Below are 18,711 nucleotides of genomic sequence, written 5' to 3' on the forward strand. Positions count from 1 at the left end.
ACTCAAGTACTCCCTCAATGCAAGAACACTTTGTTCTAATAACTTGGCGTTTTGTGATGCTTACCTTTCCAACACGATCACTGAAGTAAAAATGGGTGCATAAGCAAATGTAGTGAAGAAAACTGATGGTGCATGGCTATTAGAAGATATAGCATCTGGGGTCTTAAGACTTGAAGTTAAACGAGCGGTCAACTAGCAGAAAAGCAACAAAGCCCACATGGAAGAAGCACACCAACACGTATGATCATGAGGTGTCGACGGAATCAGGTATTCGCCATCAGAAAATCCAAAACAATCATATCCGTGGGAATGAAGAGAGTCAGAGTGGAGACCCAAAACCCATCTGTATACAATTGGACATCCCTCACAGAAGGGTCACAAGAAAGGGACGAGTTAGACAGAGTACAGTATAGCACTGAAGAAACACAACATCCCCTTAGTTCTTTAATGCTTCCTTCCCCCACTGTCACGACCCCAGATCTGCCTTACAAATCCAGCTAGACCAGAGCATATACCCTGGTACAGATACGAGCTCTCAACACAGGACAGATAAACTTCTCAGGAGCAGTAATGGGAGCAGCAATACCATGAGGGTAGGGGGAGGTATGGGAAAAAGGGGAGAAAGGGGGAACCAATCACAATGATCCACTATAAAACACCCCGGCGAACTAACAATAGAAATGGCGAAGGGAGACACTGGATGGTATAAGGTATGAAAATGATTGTAATTTATCGGGGGTTCATGAGGGTGGGGACGGAAAAAAGAGGAGCTGGTACCAAGGGCTCAAGTAGAAAGAAGATGGTTTGAAAATGATGATGGCAATATATGTACAAATGTGATCAATAGAATTGATGTATGGATTGTTATAAGAACTGTAAGAGCCCCAACAAAACAATTTATTTTTTTTAAAGGGGTGGGGTGTGTTTGAACTGCCAAACTTTGGTCTTCTAGTTGAGTACTTCCTAAGCACAAAAGTCCCTGATTGATGCAGACAGTTAAGGATGCAACTATTAGGCAAAAAGTCAAGAGTTGGAATCTACTGAGAGGAGCAGCAGAAGACAGGCCTGGCAATCCGCTTCCCAAACGTCATGGCCATTGATGCTTCTGTGCCCTTCTGCTCTGACACACAGGGATGGCCATGAGTTAGAATCAGTTCATTTGTGGTTGGTTTGAAGTATAAGGCCAAAGGACAATAGTGCTTTAATTGATATTTGATTAATAATGATGATATGGGTTTACTAATTTCTGTGTGTGACTTGTCTATCTCTTAGTACTTAAAAATATGCTATAAGTTTTGGAGAGTATAAAAAGATACTGGAAACAAGAAAATTAACTAAGAATGTTTAGAAATATGATTAATTAAATATAGTTTAAGCCAGTTAATATTTTTGAACACCATTTATGTTCCTGTACTAGATAGTTACTGTGGGAGACATAGAAGCAAGACTGTTTTAAAAGAGTCCAAACAGTCCCTAAGTAGACATTCAAGTCAGTAGGTAAATGAACCATTTGAGATGGCTGTCTGTAGTCATATCTTAGACTCCTACAGGTTGTCATAAGAAGAAAGCAATTTGAGCTTCATAAAGCAGGTAGGTCCTAGTCTGTGAAGGACTTAGCTAAAGAGCCGTGAGTAGGAAAAGCAGCCTCAGGGACAGTGAGGATCCGTGTTCTCTTGGCAGAATGCTCACATCAGTCTCACAGGAGCCCAGTTTATTTGGCTGTCAGGCTAACTCATGTTTCCTTCCTCAGAGAAAACAAAGGAAGACTTTGGAAGGTATAGAAGAAAAGGGTTTGGGAGAGAAGCAGAACAGCAAATGTGGGGTAACGAAAAAGCATACCCTATGACTAGTTATCCACGACATCTTTGTCTGCGTTTCAGTTTTTAGATACACGTAAAATTGAATGAATATGAATATGTTGCTAATTCTAATTTTCTTGAATTCTAATACTTAGTGTTCTCTGGCTTGTCTTAAAAGGAATCTTATTGCCTTTTCTGAAGATGGATCGGATCCTTATGTCCGGATGTATTTATTACCAGACAAGAGGAGGTCAGGAAGAAGAAAAACCCATGTTTCAAAGAAAACATTGAATCCAGTGTTTGATCAAAGGTATAAGATTTTACTTAAGTGAGAAAATAATGATGGAATGAATTAACAAATTTTAAACATCATGATTAATACATGATGAGTAAAACTTTTAAAACAATGTTGTATTGAAAGTTGTGTTGCTGCTGTTGCTGTTGTTAGGTGCCCTCGAGTCAGTTCTGACCCATCGCAGCCCTGTGCACAGCGAAGGGAAACGCTGTCTGGTCCTGCACCAGCCTCACAATGGCGCCTGTGCTTGAGCCCATTGCTAGAGTCACTGTGTCAGCCCTTCCCCTGTTCACCGACCCTGTGCTTTACCAAACATAACCTGACAGCATGTCTACAATATGTGAGATGAGTGGTTACAAAAGAAGGAAAAGTAAAATTGAGTTAAATTATTTTGTGACACATGAGCTAGTTTCAGAAAAATTAAACTATAAATATATATAGTGAGATTTCGACTTACATGTATGTATGTATGTAAGTTGAAATCTCACCATTTTCACTTCTAAGGAGCATTCCGGCTGTACTCTATCCAAGTCAGTTTGTTCTTTTGACAGTCTATAATATATACTCAAGATTCTTCACCAACACTATAATTCAAAATCACCCATTCTTCTTTCTTCTGTGTTATGCACTGCCCAGAATTCACATGCACATGAGGCAGTTGAAAATGGAGTCAGGTACACGTTAATCGGCAAATTGATATATTTTGCTTTTGGACACATTTAAAGGTCTTTTGCAGCAGATTTTTCCAATACAGCTCAACATCCTTTGATTTTTTTTGACTGCTACTTTCATGAGCGTTGACTGTAGATTCAGGTATAGTGAAATGCTTGAGAGCATCAGTCTTTCGTTTGTCATAATGTTGCATATTGCTCCAGTTGGGAAGATACCTGTTTTCTTTTTATAGAGGTGTAATCTATACTGAGGGATATTTGATGTTTATCAATAAGTGCTTCAAATCCTCTTCACTTTCAGCATTCCCTGCTGTGCTTGTGCATATTAAAGATTGTTAATGACTCTTTCTACAATCCTAGTATCACATTCTTCATAAAGTTCTGTTTCTCAGGTTATTTGCGCAGCATACACATTGAATAAATAGGATAAAAGGATACAACCCTGATGCACACTTTTCCCGATATTAAACCACTTACTATTCCCTTGTTCAATTTGAACTGCTGCTTCTTGGTCTGGATACAGGTTCCACACGGGCCCAATTAAGTTTCTGGCTTTCCCATTCTTCCCAATGTTATGCATAGTTATGATCCACACAATTGAATGCATTTGCATAGTCAAGTGAAACACAAGTAAACATCTTTCTGGTATTTTCTGTTTTCTACCCAGTTCTACCTGATGTCAACAATAACATTCCTTATTTCACATCCTCTTCTGAATCTGGCTTGAAATTCTGGCAAATCTCTATCAATGTACTGCTGCAACTGTTTTCTGAATTATCTTCAGTCAAATTATACTTAACATTTGATACTAGTGATAATTTCCACATTCTAATGAGGCATCTTTCATTTTGATTGGATACAAACATGTAACTCTCAGGTAGCTGTCTTCCAAATTTCTTGGCGTGGTCAAGTGAGTATCTCAAGTGCTGCATATTTGTCAAAACATTCCCATTAATATTGCATCCTGAAATTTCATTTCTTTTTGCCAACCTTGGACCTCTTCTCTCAATACCATCCAATCTTGATTTTATACTGCTTCTTGGAATATTGAATGTCCACCAATTGTGGTCCAGTGGCTGTGTATGTCTTTCATCTTCCTTTGATGTTTCCTGTGTCTTTCAGTATCTTACCCTCATAATCATTCAGTATTACTACTTGAGGCGTGATCGTTTTCTTCATTCTTTCAGCCTGAGAAAAACAGAACATGTTCTTCACTGTGGCTTTCCAGGTCTTTGCACATTTCATGGCAATACTTTCTTTTGTCTTCTTGAGCCGTTCTTTGAAATCTTCTGTTCAACTCCTTTACTTCATCATCTCCTCCATTCATGTTAGCTGTTCTACAATCAAGAGCAACTTTCAGAGGCTCTTCTGACGTTTATTGGTCTTCTCTTCTTGTCCTATCTTTTTAATGACCTTTTGCTTTCCTCATGTCTGATTCCCTTGATGTCATCCAACAGCTCACCTGACCTTTGGTCACCAGTGATTAATGCATCCTATCTGTTCTTTAGATGATATCTAAATTCAAGTGTAAAAAAACTCCAGCAACTTTAGCAAGCGTATACATGTTTGTTTTTTAATTGAAAGGCATTTTAAACGTTATATAGAAGTGCTAATTATCATAACACAGTTGAAAGAGAAATAGTAAACTAAGATAAAATTATCAATGACCTTAAAAATTTTTAATTTATATGGGTTTATATCTCTTTATATTTTCTGGATATAAATTAATACTGAGAATTTTAAAATAAATCTATTTTCAATAACAATTTTAATAAACCCATAACATTTCATACTATTTTATGAAAAACAACTCTATTTTCAAAAACAAACACAATTTTTTAAATCATTTTATTAGGGGCTCATACAACTCTTATCACAATCCATACACACATCAATTGACAAACACAATTTTTATAAGAGCAGTATTGTTTTATGTCCACATTTATTTTATGCCAAATACTTCATTTAAACCAGTGTTAAAAAGTGAAAAACATAGAAAGGAGGAACCAGTTATAAGGATCTACATATAACCTCCTCCCTGGAGGATGGACAACAGAAAAGTGAGTGAAGGGCGACATCGGACAGTATAAGACCTGACAAATAATTTATAAATTATCAAGGGTTCATGAGGGAGGATAAAGTGGGGGGAGAGGGGGAAAATGAGGCGCTGATACCAAGGGCTCAAGTAGAAGCAAATGTTTTAAGAACGATGATGGCAACAAATGTACAAATGTCCTTGACACAATGAATATATATATAGATTGTGATAAGAGTTGTATGAGCCCCAAATAAAATTGATTTTTTTTTAAGTGAAAAACATGGGCCAAATCTTGGATGTAGACATATTTTATTTAACAAATTAAACTTAATTTCTTATCTTCAATATTTAGAAATTTGGAGAATTTCCATAAATTTGGTTCTCCAGCTTCAGAAAGAAGCTAGAAAAGTCTACATGGAACAGCCTACCTGTAGTCTTGCGTGGTTCCAACTGACTTGAGCCTCATGGTGACCACCGTTCAGTTAGCATAGACCTCCTCTGTCTGCCAGGGTCCCTCCCACTCGCTCCTGTTACACAGCCAGCCAGCGTCACGCACTTGTTAGTTCGGAGGCCTAGTAGTTTACAACATCTTACCTTAAAAAGTGATTCGGAGGGCCTTTCCGTTCTGTGAAACTACTGTCGTGTGTGTGTGTGTGTGTGTGTGTGTTGATTGGACATAGAATCAGGGGGCCTTTCCTTCCTGTGAAACTACTGCCGTGTGTGTGTGTGTGTGTGTGTGTGTGTGTGTGTGTGTGTGTGTTGATTGGACATAGAATAAAGCAGCCTAAAGACTAAATAAGAACCGCTTGAAAAGCCGGAGCTAATGGACTAGTCTGGCATTCATTGTTTTGACATACATTACATCCAAGTTCTCATTATTGAAACTACCATAAGTGAACATGATGTTGTGATCTTCTCACATTTGGGAGGAAAATGAAAAATGAAAAAAGAAACAACTGTGAGTCTTTGATCTGCCAGATCAAAACATCTAGCAGAACTCTATGTAAAAACATAACATTTGGAATCATCTCAGAAGTAGAAATGCTATCTTTGATTTATAAGAATGTAGTGCCTAATGATGGAGAGATTTAAATAAGGTTTTCTTTTTCCCATTTCAGCTTTGATTTTAGTGTTTCATTACCAGAGGTGCAAAGGAGAACCTTAGATGTCGCAGTAAAGAACAGTGGTGGTTTCTTGTCCAAAGACAAAGGACTTCTTGGCAAAGTAAGTGTTTAAGGACCTTTACAAATCAGTTCTTATACTTTGTAAAAATGAAACACTTACCAAAAGCGCTGGTGTTTGGGGCCGTACACAGAGAAGTGGAAAGGAGCGGATTTGCTCCATGTCTAGTGCTTTCTTGTAAAATAGTGAACATGGAAACCTATGTCAACTAGACAGCAGTACACTTTGAAGATATTTTCATTCTTTTTATTTATTCATTTTATTGACTTATTAATCATATCAATTCATAGACTTCCAGTTGAAGAACAGATGGCTTTAATGTTCACTTTCCTAACAAATAGTTGGTTTCAGTTTCTGAAATTTTTCTAGTCATTATCCATATTCGCATTTAATTTTTGCATAAGATTATATCTTCCTTAATAATGGTGCCCGGCTATCAAAAAGTATAGCGTCTGGGGTCTTAAAGGCTTGAAGGTAATCAAGCGGCCATCAAACTCAGAAGCAACAAAGCCCACATGGAAAAAGCACACCAGCCTATGTAACCCACGAGGTGTCGAAGGGATCAGGTATAAGGCATCATCAGAACAAAAAATCTTACCATAGTGAATGATGGGGGGAGTGCAGAGTGAGAAGACCCAAAGCCCATTAGTAGGCCACTGGAGAGCCCCTTGCAGAGGGGTCTGGGGAGGAGATGAGCCAGTCAGGGTGCGATGTAACAACGACGAGAAATACAACTTTCCTCTAGTTCCTAAATGTTTCCTCCCCGCTCCCACTACCATGACTCGAATTCGACCTTGCAAGTCTGGCTAGACCAGAGGAGGTACACTGGTACAGATAGGAACTGAAAATACATGATTACAGGTAGCATTTTTGTCAATAGTAGCATTAATACAGGTAATCCAAAATTAGCTATGTTATCATTAATGGCATATTAGTTCAATATCCCTATAAATTAGCTCCATTGAGACTTTTAATCATTTAGTTTTAAGACTTGGATATGGGAAGTCCCTTTTAAATATAAGCAACCATATTCTTTACGTGAATCATAGGAGTAGAAAAATGGGGAAAAATTAGAGCTTCAAAGTTAGAGCGCGTTATATTGCTAGGTGAAGACAAAAGATTAAAGAAATTAGAAGACATAGTGAAAAATACAAAAAGAATTACTTCAACCTAATTGAACAAACCATTGGATCTGTTTTTAACCCATAGGTATTGGTTGCTCTAGCCTCTGAAGAACTTGCCAAAGGCTGGACCCAGTGGTAAGTATACCTAAATCCACTCACCACTAAATAGAAAACCTCCTAGATTTATTTAATAAATTTTTCCCAACATTAACCATGCATTTGCTGTAATTTTCATATGCTTTCTCAGGTATGATCTCACTGAAGATGGTACACGGCCGCGTATGGTGTCATAGATCATTCTTGGACATGAAGACTACTTCCTTGTATTGATCCCTTCTGTGTATACTTTGAATGCATCACTCTCACAAATGTACCAATATTATTTTTATAATTTCATATGGTTAGTGTTACATACTTTAATAGTTTTATAAATCGTATGTTGGAATATTTAGGCAACTATAGCCAATATTATTGTTAAATTGTATCTGTTTAGTTTGTTCTAGTATTTCACCAGTTATTGTAAAGTACAATAATGGAATAGTTAATTACATTGTTATGTAAAACTGTGTGTCAGTGGTTTCGACTAGGAAGTGGGTGTATGTAATGCTTTATTATAACCTTGTTTTGTATATCACCAAGGTACACTATGCCATGTAAATAGATTTATATTTTTTATAATGTCTACATGCTGGTTAGAATTCAGAAGCAAATGGATCGAGAAAATATATTTTCTTCTAAAACTTATGAAACTCTTATGACAATAGTCATTTGTCTTTGCAGCAAAAGTTATTAGTGACCTAGTCTGTGTTTCTTTTTAAGGAGAAAAGCTGAAACATTATTCAATATTAGCATATTTCTTTCCGATTACACCTGCTGAAAGAAAGCACTGAAAATGTTCACATTTTCATAAGTATAACTATGTATTATCAGAAAGTCAGTTGAAGGCTCTTAAGGAAAAATGTTTTATAACTGAGTAATATAAGCTATTAAGACAATTGTCATGGTTCATAAATTGTGATATACTAATCTGAAATTTGTTACTAGAAATGAAATGTTTTTGTTTATTTTTAATTGCTTATTATAACTCCTTCATAAAATGATGCACAGATACACAAATTACAGTTTTCCTAAAACACTAGGCAGAGCATACTTCAGTGTCACAGTTAGGATGATGTACAGTAGTCCTTTGGTCATGAGCCTTATTCAGCTGGAGGGTTATTCCAGCCTGTCATGGCAGAGTGACACATGTTGGCATTACAAACGTTACACGATCAACTGGGGTGGGCAAATGGAATGTTAAAATTGATGACTTTTCATTAGGTAATGTGAGATGAGTTCAGTTAACCTCAAGGTCAGCAGTCCAAAGCCACCAGCCATTCCCGGAGAAAGATGAGGCTGTCTGTTTCCATGAAGATCTGCAGCCTTGGAAACCTGGGACAGGGTCGCTGTAAGGTGGAACTGCCTCAAGAGTGGTGGACTGAAGGAGCCTCCGAGATGCGCTTAAAGTTCATGGCTGCTCCACGGAAAGGTTGACAGTTATTGTCCACCAGCTGCCCCTGGGAGAAAGCTGCGGCTTCTGTAAAAAAAAAAATAACCGCCTTGGAAACCGTCTGTGGCATTTGTACCCCATCCTCTGGTCATGATGAGCGGGGATGATGTGCTGGGCCGCTATTTTTATTCAGCGGGTGCACGTAGGCCAACACCAGGGCCACAGGTGTCAGCGCAGCTGCCAACACAAGCAGCCATCGGTTTCACATAAAAGCCCCCTGCGTTTTCTCACGTGATGCCATGACTGACCTTAAGATTAGGATGCTGTTACATAATTTTTCTTTGAATTTTTTTTTCTCTTTAGATTATAAAAAACATGTTTTACAGACTTAAGAGACCCAAAAGCCTCTTGTGAGGTGAGGTGGTCTCATAAGCTATGCACGCCTATAAACCAAGAATGCACTTGTGCAAAGAGATCTTTACATATAGCTTCTAAGCTGCGTGGTAAAAATGGTTTCCCTGGCCATGGTAACGTTTTAAACTTATATAGATGTATTAGAGGAAATGTACATGGTAATGTTTTAAAACTATCTAAATGTATTAGAGGAATTACAGTTTTGTCATTAAAAGTGGGGGTCTTACTGGTTTAATGAAACTAAACCACTTGTAGGTGGCTCACAAGAACAAACATACCAAAGTGCCTGTGACGAGCAGAGATTGTTCTTTCTCCTCAGCTTATTCTTTCGACACAGACCAGCCTTCCAGAAGGTTTTCCTTTCATTTTAATTTTTAATTTATACTTGGAACCATGGCTCTACTTAGAGTGGAGTATGTAACGGCTACACAACACATTTCATGTCACCTAAAGACGAGGGTAGTCTCACTATTTACTGTTGAAGGAAACTTAATCCTCAAGCCTCTTTGCAAACCATCAACAATGCTAGTGTATAGGGTTGATTCTTCTCGAAAGAGACTTGTTTATACGTTCATGTACATATGAAAATGTGTATAAACAAAATATGATATTTTAGTGTGAGTAAAAGAAGAAGGAAAATCATAGCAGATTGTTTACCTGTGGTATTAGATTATTTGAAGTTTTTGTTTTTAATTAGGTCTATTGAAGGGCTTCTGACATCATCTATCAAAGACAAGAAAAACTCATCCAGATGTTAGCATATCAGGCATTTTCACCAATACCCTAAATGTTGAGTTTTGTATTCATGCTTAATCTATCCAATGGTACAGGTGGTACAAGACCACGTGTGATAGCATAAACCACTTTTGAACATATTTTATGTAATGAAATGCTTTATTTCAGCCAGTGGGCTAAGTAGATACAACTAAAGACTAAAGTACAAAGAAACCCAGTGCACAATGGGCTACCCTTTGATGCCAGAAGCTTCCGTTCAGTTACCATCAGTCGATTGTGGGAGAGCTGTCACCAAGGAGTCTGGATGCCACCTCCACACCTACAGATGATGAAGGCTCCCATTCTGTTTCAAAGAAAGGAAGGAAATGGATGAATATGGCACTAAAGCCCCTCCCAGAGAAGATTAGAATTAAAAGGGAAGCTCGTCCATGACACAGGGGAAAGGTGACAGAAGGACCATCAAACCCATTCCTAGGAGACTGAAGATACAGAAAATTCTCAGTTGTTTCCAAAGTGTTCATTCTTAGTTTATAGTCATTGATTTGTCTAATAAAAGGGAACTTTAGCTTTTCTACTTTGAAGCCAAAACTGTGGAGGGAAAACATCTTATCGTGCATCCTGAAGTGTAGTTTTGGTTATCATGTACATATGGGTTGTTTATCCTGTGCCTTAAAGTATGGAACTATAAAGGTGTTTTCAAGTTTCTGATTTAAAACAAATGAAGCCTTGCTATATTTACCACAATTTCTATTCTGTACTATGAGAATTCCTTGTACTGCCTTTCATCATTAAGAAAGTCAGCACTTCTTTTTCAAGAACAGAAGCCAAATATAAATTAGTGTGGACACAGCTTTGCATTTTTACTATGGTTATTATTTGAATTCCAATTCTAGCTCTGCCCTCTCTGTAGAAGGAAAAGAGCAGAGGGATTTATTATTATTATTATTATTATTATTACAGACTCCTTTTTGCTCAACTAATTTTACATGACGGTGCATGTATTTATTCAATAAAACTTTTCTGTTAGATCCCTTTTGACTTGTTTTTCATTTATCTTTTTAAAAAATGAAAATTTTCGTATGAGGCCAGGTGACTTGAGAAATAGATATAGTGCACTATTTGCATTTGCTACTTATGAATTCTTTCATTTTCAAATCAACTGCATCAGAACATTCGATATTACTCCTTTGGTCTCATCTTATTTTGACTCTTCTGTGCCTAGTGTAAACTAGGTTTTTACAACAGCTTACATCAGCAGTTCTCAACCTGCAGGTTGCAACTCCTTTGGGGGTTGAACGACACTTTCACAGGGGTTGCGTGATTCATAACAGCAAAATTACAGTTATGAAGTAGCAACGAAAATAATTATATGGTTAGAGGTCACCACAACATGAGGAACTGTATGAAAGGGTCGCAGCATCAGGAAGGTTGAGAACCACTGGCTTACATGAAGACCAAGCATGGTAGAGATAATAGTCTTTCGATGTGCTGTATATAACCAGAGCCCTGAGTAATAAACCTGAGGATGCCGAGATTGGCTGTCTGTCTGAACAAATTGAAGGGGGAGTACTCGGAGTATTCATTTGTTCTAGAGGGGAAAATACCCCAAATTCAAATGTGTAGAGACCCCTTTATGAAACCTTAAATAGGACAAGGCATTACAAAGATAAGTCATCCAGGCTATGGTGGCCATCAGCATGAGAGCCAGAATGGCCTCCAAAGGATTGATGGCCCTGTGGATAATTATAGACAATAGAAAACAAAAGCAGCACAACATCCTGATTAGTGGCAGGCCCCATTCATCACTGTCACTGTCACAGGAAGCAGCAAAGGGAATCAGGATGGGATGCTACACAATTGCAGATAGAAATGTGTACAAGGTTGGTCCTGAGCTTTTCAGTCATGCAGCTTGGCCACCCAACTCCCAGTGACATGCTTCCATACATCTTTAAGGGCACACATGGGCAAATCCTCTGAGGATGAGACTTCTCCAAACGGGGCTGGCTAGGGGAGTTGTCTGGCTAGGAGGAATCTCATTCCTGGTTAAGAGAATGAACTCAAATGAAGACTGAATTTGTCAAGACTTGGGAGTTAAAACTCCTAATGCAAACTGCGCCTTCTACAAAGCAAGTGCTTTAGAAATTAAGCTCTGATGCACATTACTATTTAAGTGCATTATGAATTGACTCTGAATACATTGTGGGTTGCATTTTTTTGCCTAGCCTCTGGCATTGAACACAGTTTACATCTTTCCTCATTTAAATGCTGTCTTTCCTAGGCCTCTGTTTTAATGTGTTTGCTGCCTGAATGTCCCTTCTGCATTGCTGACCATTTCTCAGGTCTTTAGTGTTCTACTAGAATAGCACAGGATTTGGTTTTGGTCCTTCTGCCCACCTTCACCCCCATCCTTTCCTATTCTGCGTTTATTTTAATACCACGAATATTCCATCATTTCCAAACTTATTTTTTTTTAATCATTTTATTAGGGCCTCATACAACTCTTAACACAATCCATACACACATCAATTGTGTAAAGCGCATTTGTACATTCATTGCCCTCGTCATTCTCAAATCATTTTCTCTCCACTTAAATCCCCGGTATTAGGTCCTCATTTTTTCCCCTCCCTCCCCACTCCCCTCTCCCTCATGAGCCCTTGATAGTTTATAAATTGTTATTTTGTCATATCTTGCCCTCTCCGACGTCTCCCTTCACCCACTTTTCTGTTGTCCGTCCCCCAGGGAGGAGGTGACATATAGTTCCTTGTAATCGGTTCCCTCTTTCCTACATTTCCAAACTTCTGTCCATCAGTACAGACTTTCCTTAAAGACCAGTTACCCAGCTGCTCCCTGCTTCATCTGCCTCCACTTTTACAGTGCTCCGTCTGTGTAGGTGCTTGAGCTGGAGACTAGACACCGTCCTTGGTCTGTCACTCCCTCCCTCCACAATGCAAAATTCAAGTCCTTTCATACTAACTGAAGCATGTACCCAGATCAACTGCTGTCTCTAGTTCAAGTCACCAGATTTCCTACATAACACCATCCACTCCAAATTTTCAAGCCTGAAACCACCTCTAATAAACATTTCCCACATAACAATTAGAGGGATCTTTTAAACACACAAACCAGCTGCACTCTCCTGCTTTCCATTGCTCTGAAGATAAAGACCAACAATTGGCATGACATGGTCCACAAAAACAATGTTCTAACCTCCTCCTTTGGTGAATAGCATCCGGGGACTTAAAAGCTTGTGCGCGGCCATCTAAGGTCTTCCCGTTGTGAGGCCAGTAGCGTGATGGCAACCAAAGACACAGGGAAACCAGTCCAGTGGACGAATGGACCACAGGAACATCACTCTCCACTTCCCTGAGACGAAAAGAAGTAGATGGTGCCCAGCTACTACTCTGAAAGGGGTCACATTAGGAGATCCTGGAGAGAAAGGGAGAAAGTAGGGACTAAAAAGTTTTAAATGTTTTTTTTTCAACAGTTTTACTGACACATAATTTACATAGCATAGAATTGAATAGTTCAATTGTTCAAAGGTACCAAGGGGGAATTGTACAATCACCACCACCTCCATCCTAGAGCATTCCCTGCCCCCTGGTTGATTGACCCCCACAGTCAGCTGTACAATCACCATCAGCTATGCTGCTCGTCCCCCTGCCACACCCCTGCCTTCGTTATTGTTAGCTGTCATCATTGCCACTCGTGACAACTGCATGTTGGCAGAGCAGAACTGCAGAGTTTTCAATCCTGTGGCCTTTCACGTTGCTTTCCAAGCCCTTCTCCCAAGTAGCTCAGAGTAGGCCCAGACCTCCAGCCTTTCGTTAGTAGTCCGGAACTTTATAATTTGAGCCACCTGGGGACTCAGAGTCTCTTAGCAACATGTTATTTTCATTCATGATCCTTAACCTAATTGTAATTTAGTTTTATTTAACACTTCCCTGCCTGAACTGTAAATTCCCACAAGCAAAGATTATGTCAGTGTTATATATGATTGTATCCTTACCACCTGAAAGCAAATTATCTTTCACTGTTTTCTGTTGGGTCTCCCAGCTGTGAAGCACAGGAGGAATGGGTGTATAATAAAAACTGATAGAAGGTGTGTTGGAAATGCAGGGGTCAGGGTGGGCAATAGGGAAGGAAGGGGGATTTCAGGAGCAAACAAGGCAGGGGGTGGGGACGAGCGCTAGAACTGATCATGACTGCACAACTCAGTTTAAAGGTGATATTTTACCATGGGGGGTGAACTGCTCTAAGATGTGGTGGTGATTGTACCATTCCCCGTGATGTGATTGAATGATTGAACCGTTCAATTGTATGATATGTGAATTATGTGCCAATCAAACTGCTGTGCGGGGGAGGGGGGGTGGTGGTGTAATCTTTTTCCCTCTTCTTGGCACAAAGTTAATGAACAAATATCTGTTGATTAGATGAAGTCTAAGTTTGTCAGGCTTTAAATAGCATTCATATCTTTTAGCAAGTGGCCATTCAAAGAAAGATACTTATTGGCAGTTCTTTGTAAAGATTGATTACCTGGTAAACGAGTGAGATGTTAAGGCAGGCAAGAGAGCCAAGGAAGCTTGTCTTTATTTAATGCTATTTTGGAAACCTTGGACAATAATGAGAAGGTCTGCAAACCATGTGAAATTCCAAAAGGCTGTGAGAAAGACTACTCACTGACCCCAAATACAAACAAAGTCACTGCCATGGACTTGATGGCGACTCTTAGCGAGCCTAGAGGACAGGGTGGAGCAGCTCCTGTGGGTTTCCAAGACTGTAAGTCTTTAAGGGAGTAGAAAGCCCCTTCTTTTCCCTGTGGAGCAACTAGTGGTTTCGAACTGCTAACCTTGCACTCATAGCCATTGTCCAAGCAAGGCTCCTTCTTAGTGTAGTTACAGAGACAAAAAGATTGGACCCAATGAGGAGCCAATCAAAGGTGCACACATCACAGGACTCACATCACAGAATGAACTCTTGCCCACACCCAAGGCTTTGATGAAGCTGTAAGTTTTGCCTTCTTGTGTGAAAAGGTTAGATAGAGGACACACTGATTATTTCTGCACATGTTAGGTGGGTCAGGTCTATATGAAAATAAAAAACCCATTTTAAGAAACAATGTACAAATGCGCTTTACACAATTGATGTGTGTATGGATTGGGATAACAGTTGTATGAGCCCCTAATAAAATGTTTAAAACAAAAAAGAAAGAAAGAAAATAAAAAACCCAGTGTTATGGATCGAAATGCATCACCATAAAATGTGTGTTGTAATCCCAGCCACTATATCTGTGGGGGCCATCCTGTCCATAAATAGAGTTTTCTTCATTACATTATGTCATACCCAAGTAGAGTGGGTTCTAAATCTTATCATATTAGAAACAGGTATACTCATAGGGAAAAATGAGCAATGTCTACAAGGCAAAGCATTTCAAGAATTGCCAGCTCCTGAAAGCTGAGCTAGACAAGACAGTCCAATCTGAACTGAGATTTTCAGCCTCCTGAGCTGTAAGAAAATTTATGTTCTTTAAAGCCACCCACGTGTGGTATCTGTTACAATAGCACTAGGAAACTAAGATACACAACAAAAAGTCAAAGGTAAATGGAAACTCGGGGACCACACACATCACAACCAGACAGAGGCCCCTGCCACAAGCCACAAGCTTTAAAGGTTCTGTTCTGACCCTTCTGCATCTACACTACATCCTACATCCCACAGGTTAAAACACCTACAGCTCCTTGGCACATGTGGCTCCTCTGAGCCCATAGATACCTGGAACCGTGGAATTCCCTGCCCATCCAGCTCTGAGCCTACTTATAGGGGGTGTGTGTATCTTCTCCTTAGAGTCTCTCCTGAGGACAATACTTTCTGCTCCTGTATCAAAGAGTCAGTTTTTTTGTGGGGAAAGGATGAACAGAGTTGGGGCTTGTGGCTAGACATGTCGAGATTCATGTATGTGAAGTTCTTTATGGAGCAGGATGTAGTCAGAAGGGAAGAGGGATCCACCACCACTCACTAGTCAGGGATCAGAGAGAGAACTAGGGTTGTTGTTGTTGTTGCTTTGTTTTTCATGGTGCCACGTTGCAGCACAGGGCTCTAAGGTGTCTGAGAATTTTACATTCAAATTTGTGAAGGTTTTGTTTTGTTAGGTGCTGTCCAGTCAGTTCCAACTCATAGTGACCTTACTGTATAACAAAACAAAACACTGGCAGAATGGTCTTCCACCATTCTCACAAGCATCTCTCTGTTTGAGCCCACTGTTGGAGTCAATCCCTTTCTTGGGCGTCTTCTCCTTTTTTGCTGTCCCTCTATTTTCCCAACCACGATGTCCTTCTGCAAGGACTGGTCTCCCTGACAACATGTCCAAAGTATAAGTGATGAAGTCTTGACATTCTTGCCCCTAAAAGTGTGCCAGCTGTACTTCTTTCAAGATAGACTTACTTTCCTTGCAGTGCCTGGCATATTCATCTCTGCCACTATCATAATGTAAAGGCACCGATTCCTCTCTTCCTCGGTCACTGTCCAGTTTTCTCCTGCCTCTAAATCAGTCGGAAGCCCCGTGGCTTGAGTCAGGCACACCTTAAGACTTCAAAGTGACTTCTTTGCTTTCAACACAGGGATACAGAAATATTTCATTTTTCCTTTATATTTATAACTTTTAAACATTTAGGCATATGGTTGGTTGACCTCAATTTTACTTTTAGCTCACACTCCATGAGGGTTGGGCCTCCATAAAGAGCTTCTAGAAAGAAACGGACCAAGAAACCCATAAAAGATGCAGGCAAAGCTGGTGAACAAATAATTCACAGACAAGGAAATGCAAATGGCTCTTAAGCATATGAAAAGATATTTAACCTTATTCAAAAGAGAAATGAAAACTAAAACCATATCAGGACACTGGTTTTTGCAAAGCTGATTGTCAAAAATTCAAAAGTTTTACCACGAATTGCTGATGAAGCTAAGAACAGTCACTCTAATACATACACTGCATGTGGAAAAATACATCAATACAAAACTCATCTGGTAGTTTGGCAATATATGACAAAAAATACTCCATCCATGTGCCTTTTGACCCAGCTTATCTTGGGGAACATACCCCATAGATCTACTCGCCCACATGGCAGGGCATTTACACAGCACTATGTAAGTAACAATAGAAGAATCAAGAGAAATATCCACAAAGAGTCTGGTCACTGCGAAACAGTCCACCCATATGGAGCAGAATCAGGCAAACCATACCCCACGGGTCAGATCTGAACTGCAGTAGATTTTTGTGGACCCATGAACTAAGAATGGTGATTTATATTGTTATAAGCTTGTATATCTAGAAATGGTTGGAAAAAACAGAATTAGGACAGCATTTTGTGACATAGAAACATTCTATGGCATTCCAATTTCAATGCCCATGAATAAGTGTTATTAGAGGACAGCCAGAGTTCCTTGCTTCGCCGTTATCTGTGGCTGCATTCACACAACAACCACACAGTAATGACTGCAGGGAATCTATGGCCCTCAAAGCATAAAATATTTACTGTTTGGGCTTTGATTGAAACGGTTTTACAGTCCCTTAAGTAAGTATTACCATATATACTCGTGTATAAGCCGAGTTTTTCAGCACATTTTTAATGCAGTTTTTGTGGTAAAATTAGGTGCCTCGGCTGATAGTCGGGTCAGCTTATACTCGAGTATGTACGGTATATTGAATCTAATTTTTAAAAAGACTCTATTTCCCTATCTGTGTCCTGATACAAAAAAAACCAAACACTTCAATTATGCCTAGAATAGCATTATATTACGCTTACATATACACAATAAAAGAGAAATCTTTGTAAGGAAATATATCAAAGGAAGGGCTTTGATGTATCTACAAGAACTAGAGTCTGTGGCAAGCACTGACACTGTGGCCCTGTTCAAACATCGAACACCGCCTTTTTGATAACCGTACCAAAATAGCAACAAAAACGCAAGTCAAACTCAGTAGTCTTACTTAACACATTAGGGATCTCTGTGAAAATACGATGGCACCTTCTTCTCTTTCCCTGATGAAAATCGGTCTATGATGTGCGGAGTCCGTTTTCACAGTTCCTTCTCCTTCTTCATTCAGAAGAGCGAGAGCACACAGTTTTCCTTGCCTCCTCTCACTGCCACTGAGCGAATTCTGACCCATAGCGACTCTTGTCGGACAGGGTAACGCTGCCTCTGTGGATTTCCGAGACGGTCCGTTTTTGCAGAAGTAGAAAGCCTCATCTTGCTCCCTTGGAATGGCTGTTGATTCCCAATTCCTAACTTTGTGGTCAGCAGCCCAACTTGTAATCCACTGTGTCAGCTGGGCTTCAGTTTCAATAGCTGTGTGCACTAGACCAGCCCAATGCACACGATAGCAAGCCCAGTCCAAGCATGGATCACAGTTGTTCTTTCAACATGTGAGGAAGATATTAAGATTTACATTTCCCCCCAGTTCCCCCCCACAGAAGAATTTATTTCAAAGGATGGCATTGAATCTGCATCTCCGGGAGAGGGACATATCTGATTGGAGCACACGGGAGCAGATGAAGGGGGAGGAGGAGAGAGTGGAACACATCCTGGCCCACCTGTTCCCGATTAGAGCAGCCAGTCCACAAAGAGGACCTCATGGCCGGCGCCACTATGAGACATGACGCCCCTCACTGACCCATAGCCCTGCAGGGGACAACACCGGAGACACTATAGGAGTTGTGCCCAATCTGATTCCGCCACATTGAGGCAAAACATTAAGGGGGTGCAACAGAACAGCAAGGGAATGGAGTCGCGAGGTCCCCAAGGAATGCTCAAGGTGGACTTTGGGGCCAGGGCGTAGTGCCCCAATAGACTGGACTAGAAAACAATCCTACAGGCCAACAAACAGTCTTGAATTAACGACAAGCTTTTCTTTCTTGTTGTGTTTTGTTTTTTTGTCATTGGTTTGCTGTTGTTGCTGTTTTGTTGTAT

The 18,711-nt window shown here is 39.8% G+C and overlaps 1 protein-coding gene across 1 annotated transcript in view; it reads left to right on the plus strand.

Moving 5' to 3' along the window:
- Window positions 1–10,775, plus strand: part of ESYT2 (extended synaptotagmin 2) — a 133,241-nt gene extending 122,466 nt beyond the window's left edge. The window contains exons 21-24 of the mRNA XM_045290141.1: window positions 1,978–2,109; window positions 5,922–6,027; window positions 7,195–7,244; window positions 7,357–10,775. Of these exons, the coding sequence (XP_045146076.1) occupies window positions 1,978–2,109; window positions 5,922–6,027; window positions 7,195–7,244; window positions 7,357–7,402 (334 nt within the window). The 3' untranslated portion in view covers window positions 7,403–10,775. The remainder of the gene's footprint in view (window positions 1–1,977; window positions 2,110–5,921; window positions 6,028–7,194; window positions 7,245–7,356) is intronic.
- Window positions 10,776–18,711: the final 7,936 nt, after the last annotated feature.

The sequence above is a fragment of the Echinops telfairi genome, unplaced genomic scaffold, assembly GCF_000313985.2.
Source record: "Echinops telfairi isolate 266 unplaced genomic scaffold, ASM31398v2 ScPeMD7_31;HRSCAF=116, whole genome shotgun sequence".
Lineage (NCBI taxonomy): Eukaryota > Metazoa > Chordata > Mammalia > Afrosoricida > Tenrecidae > Echinops > Echinops telfairi.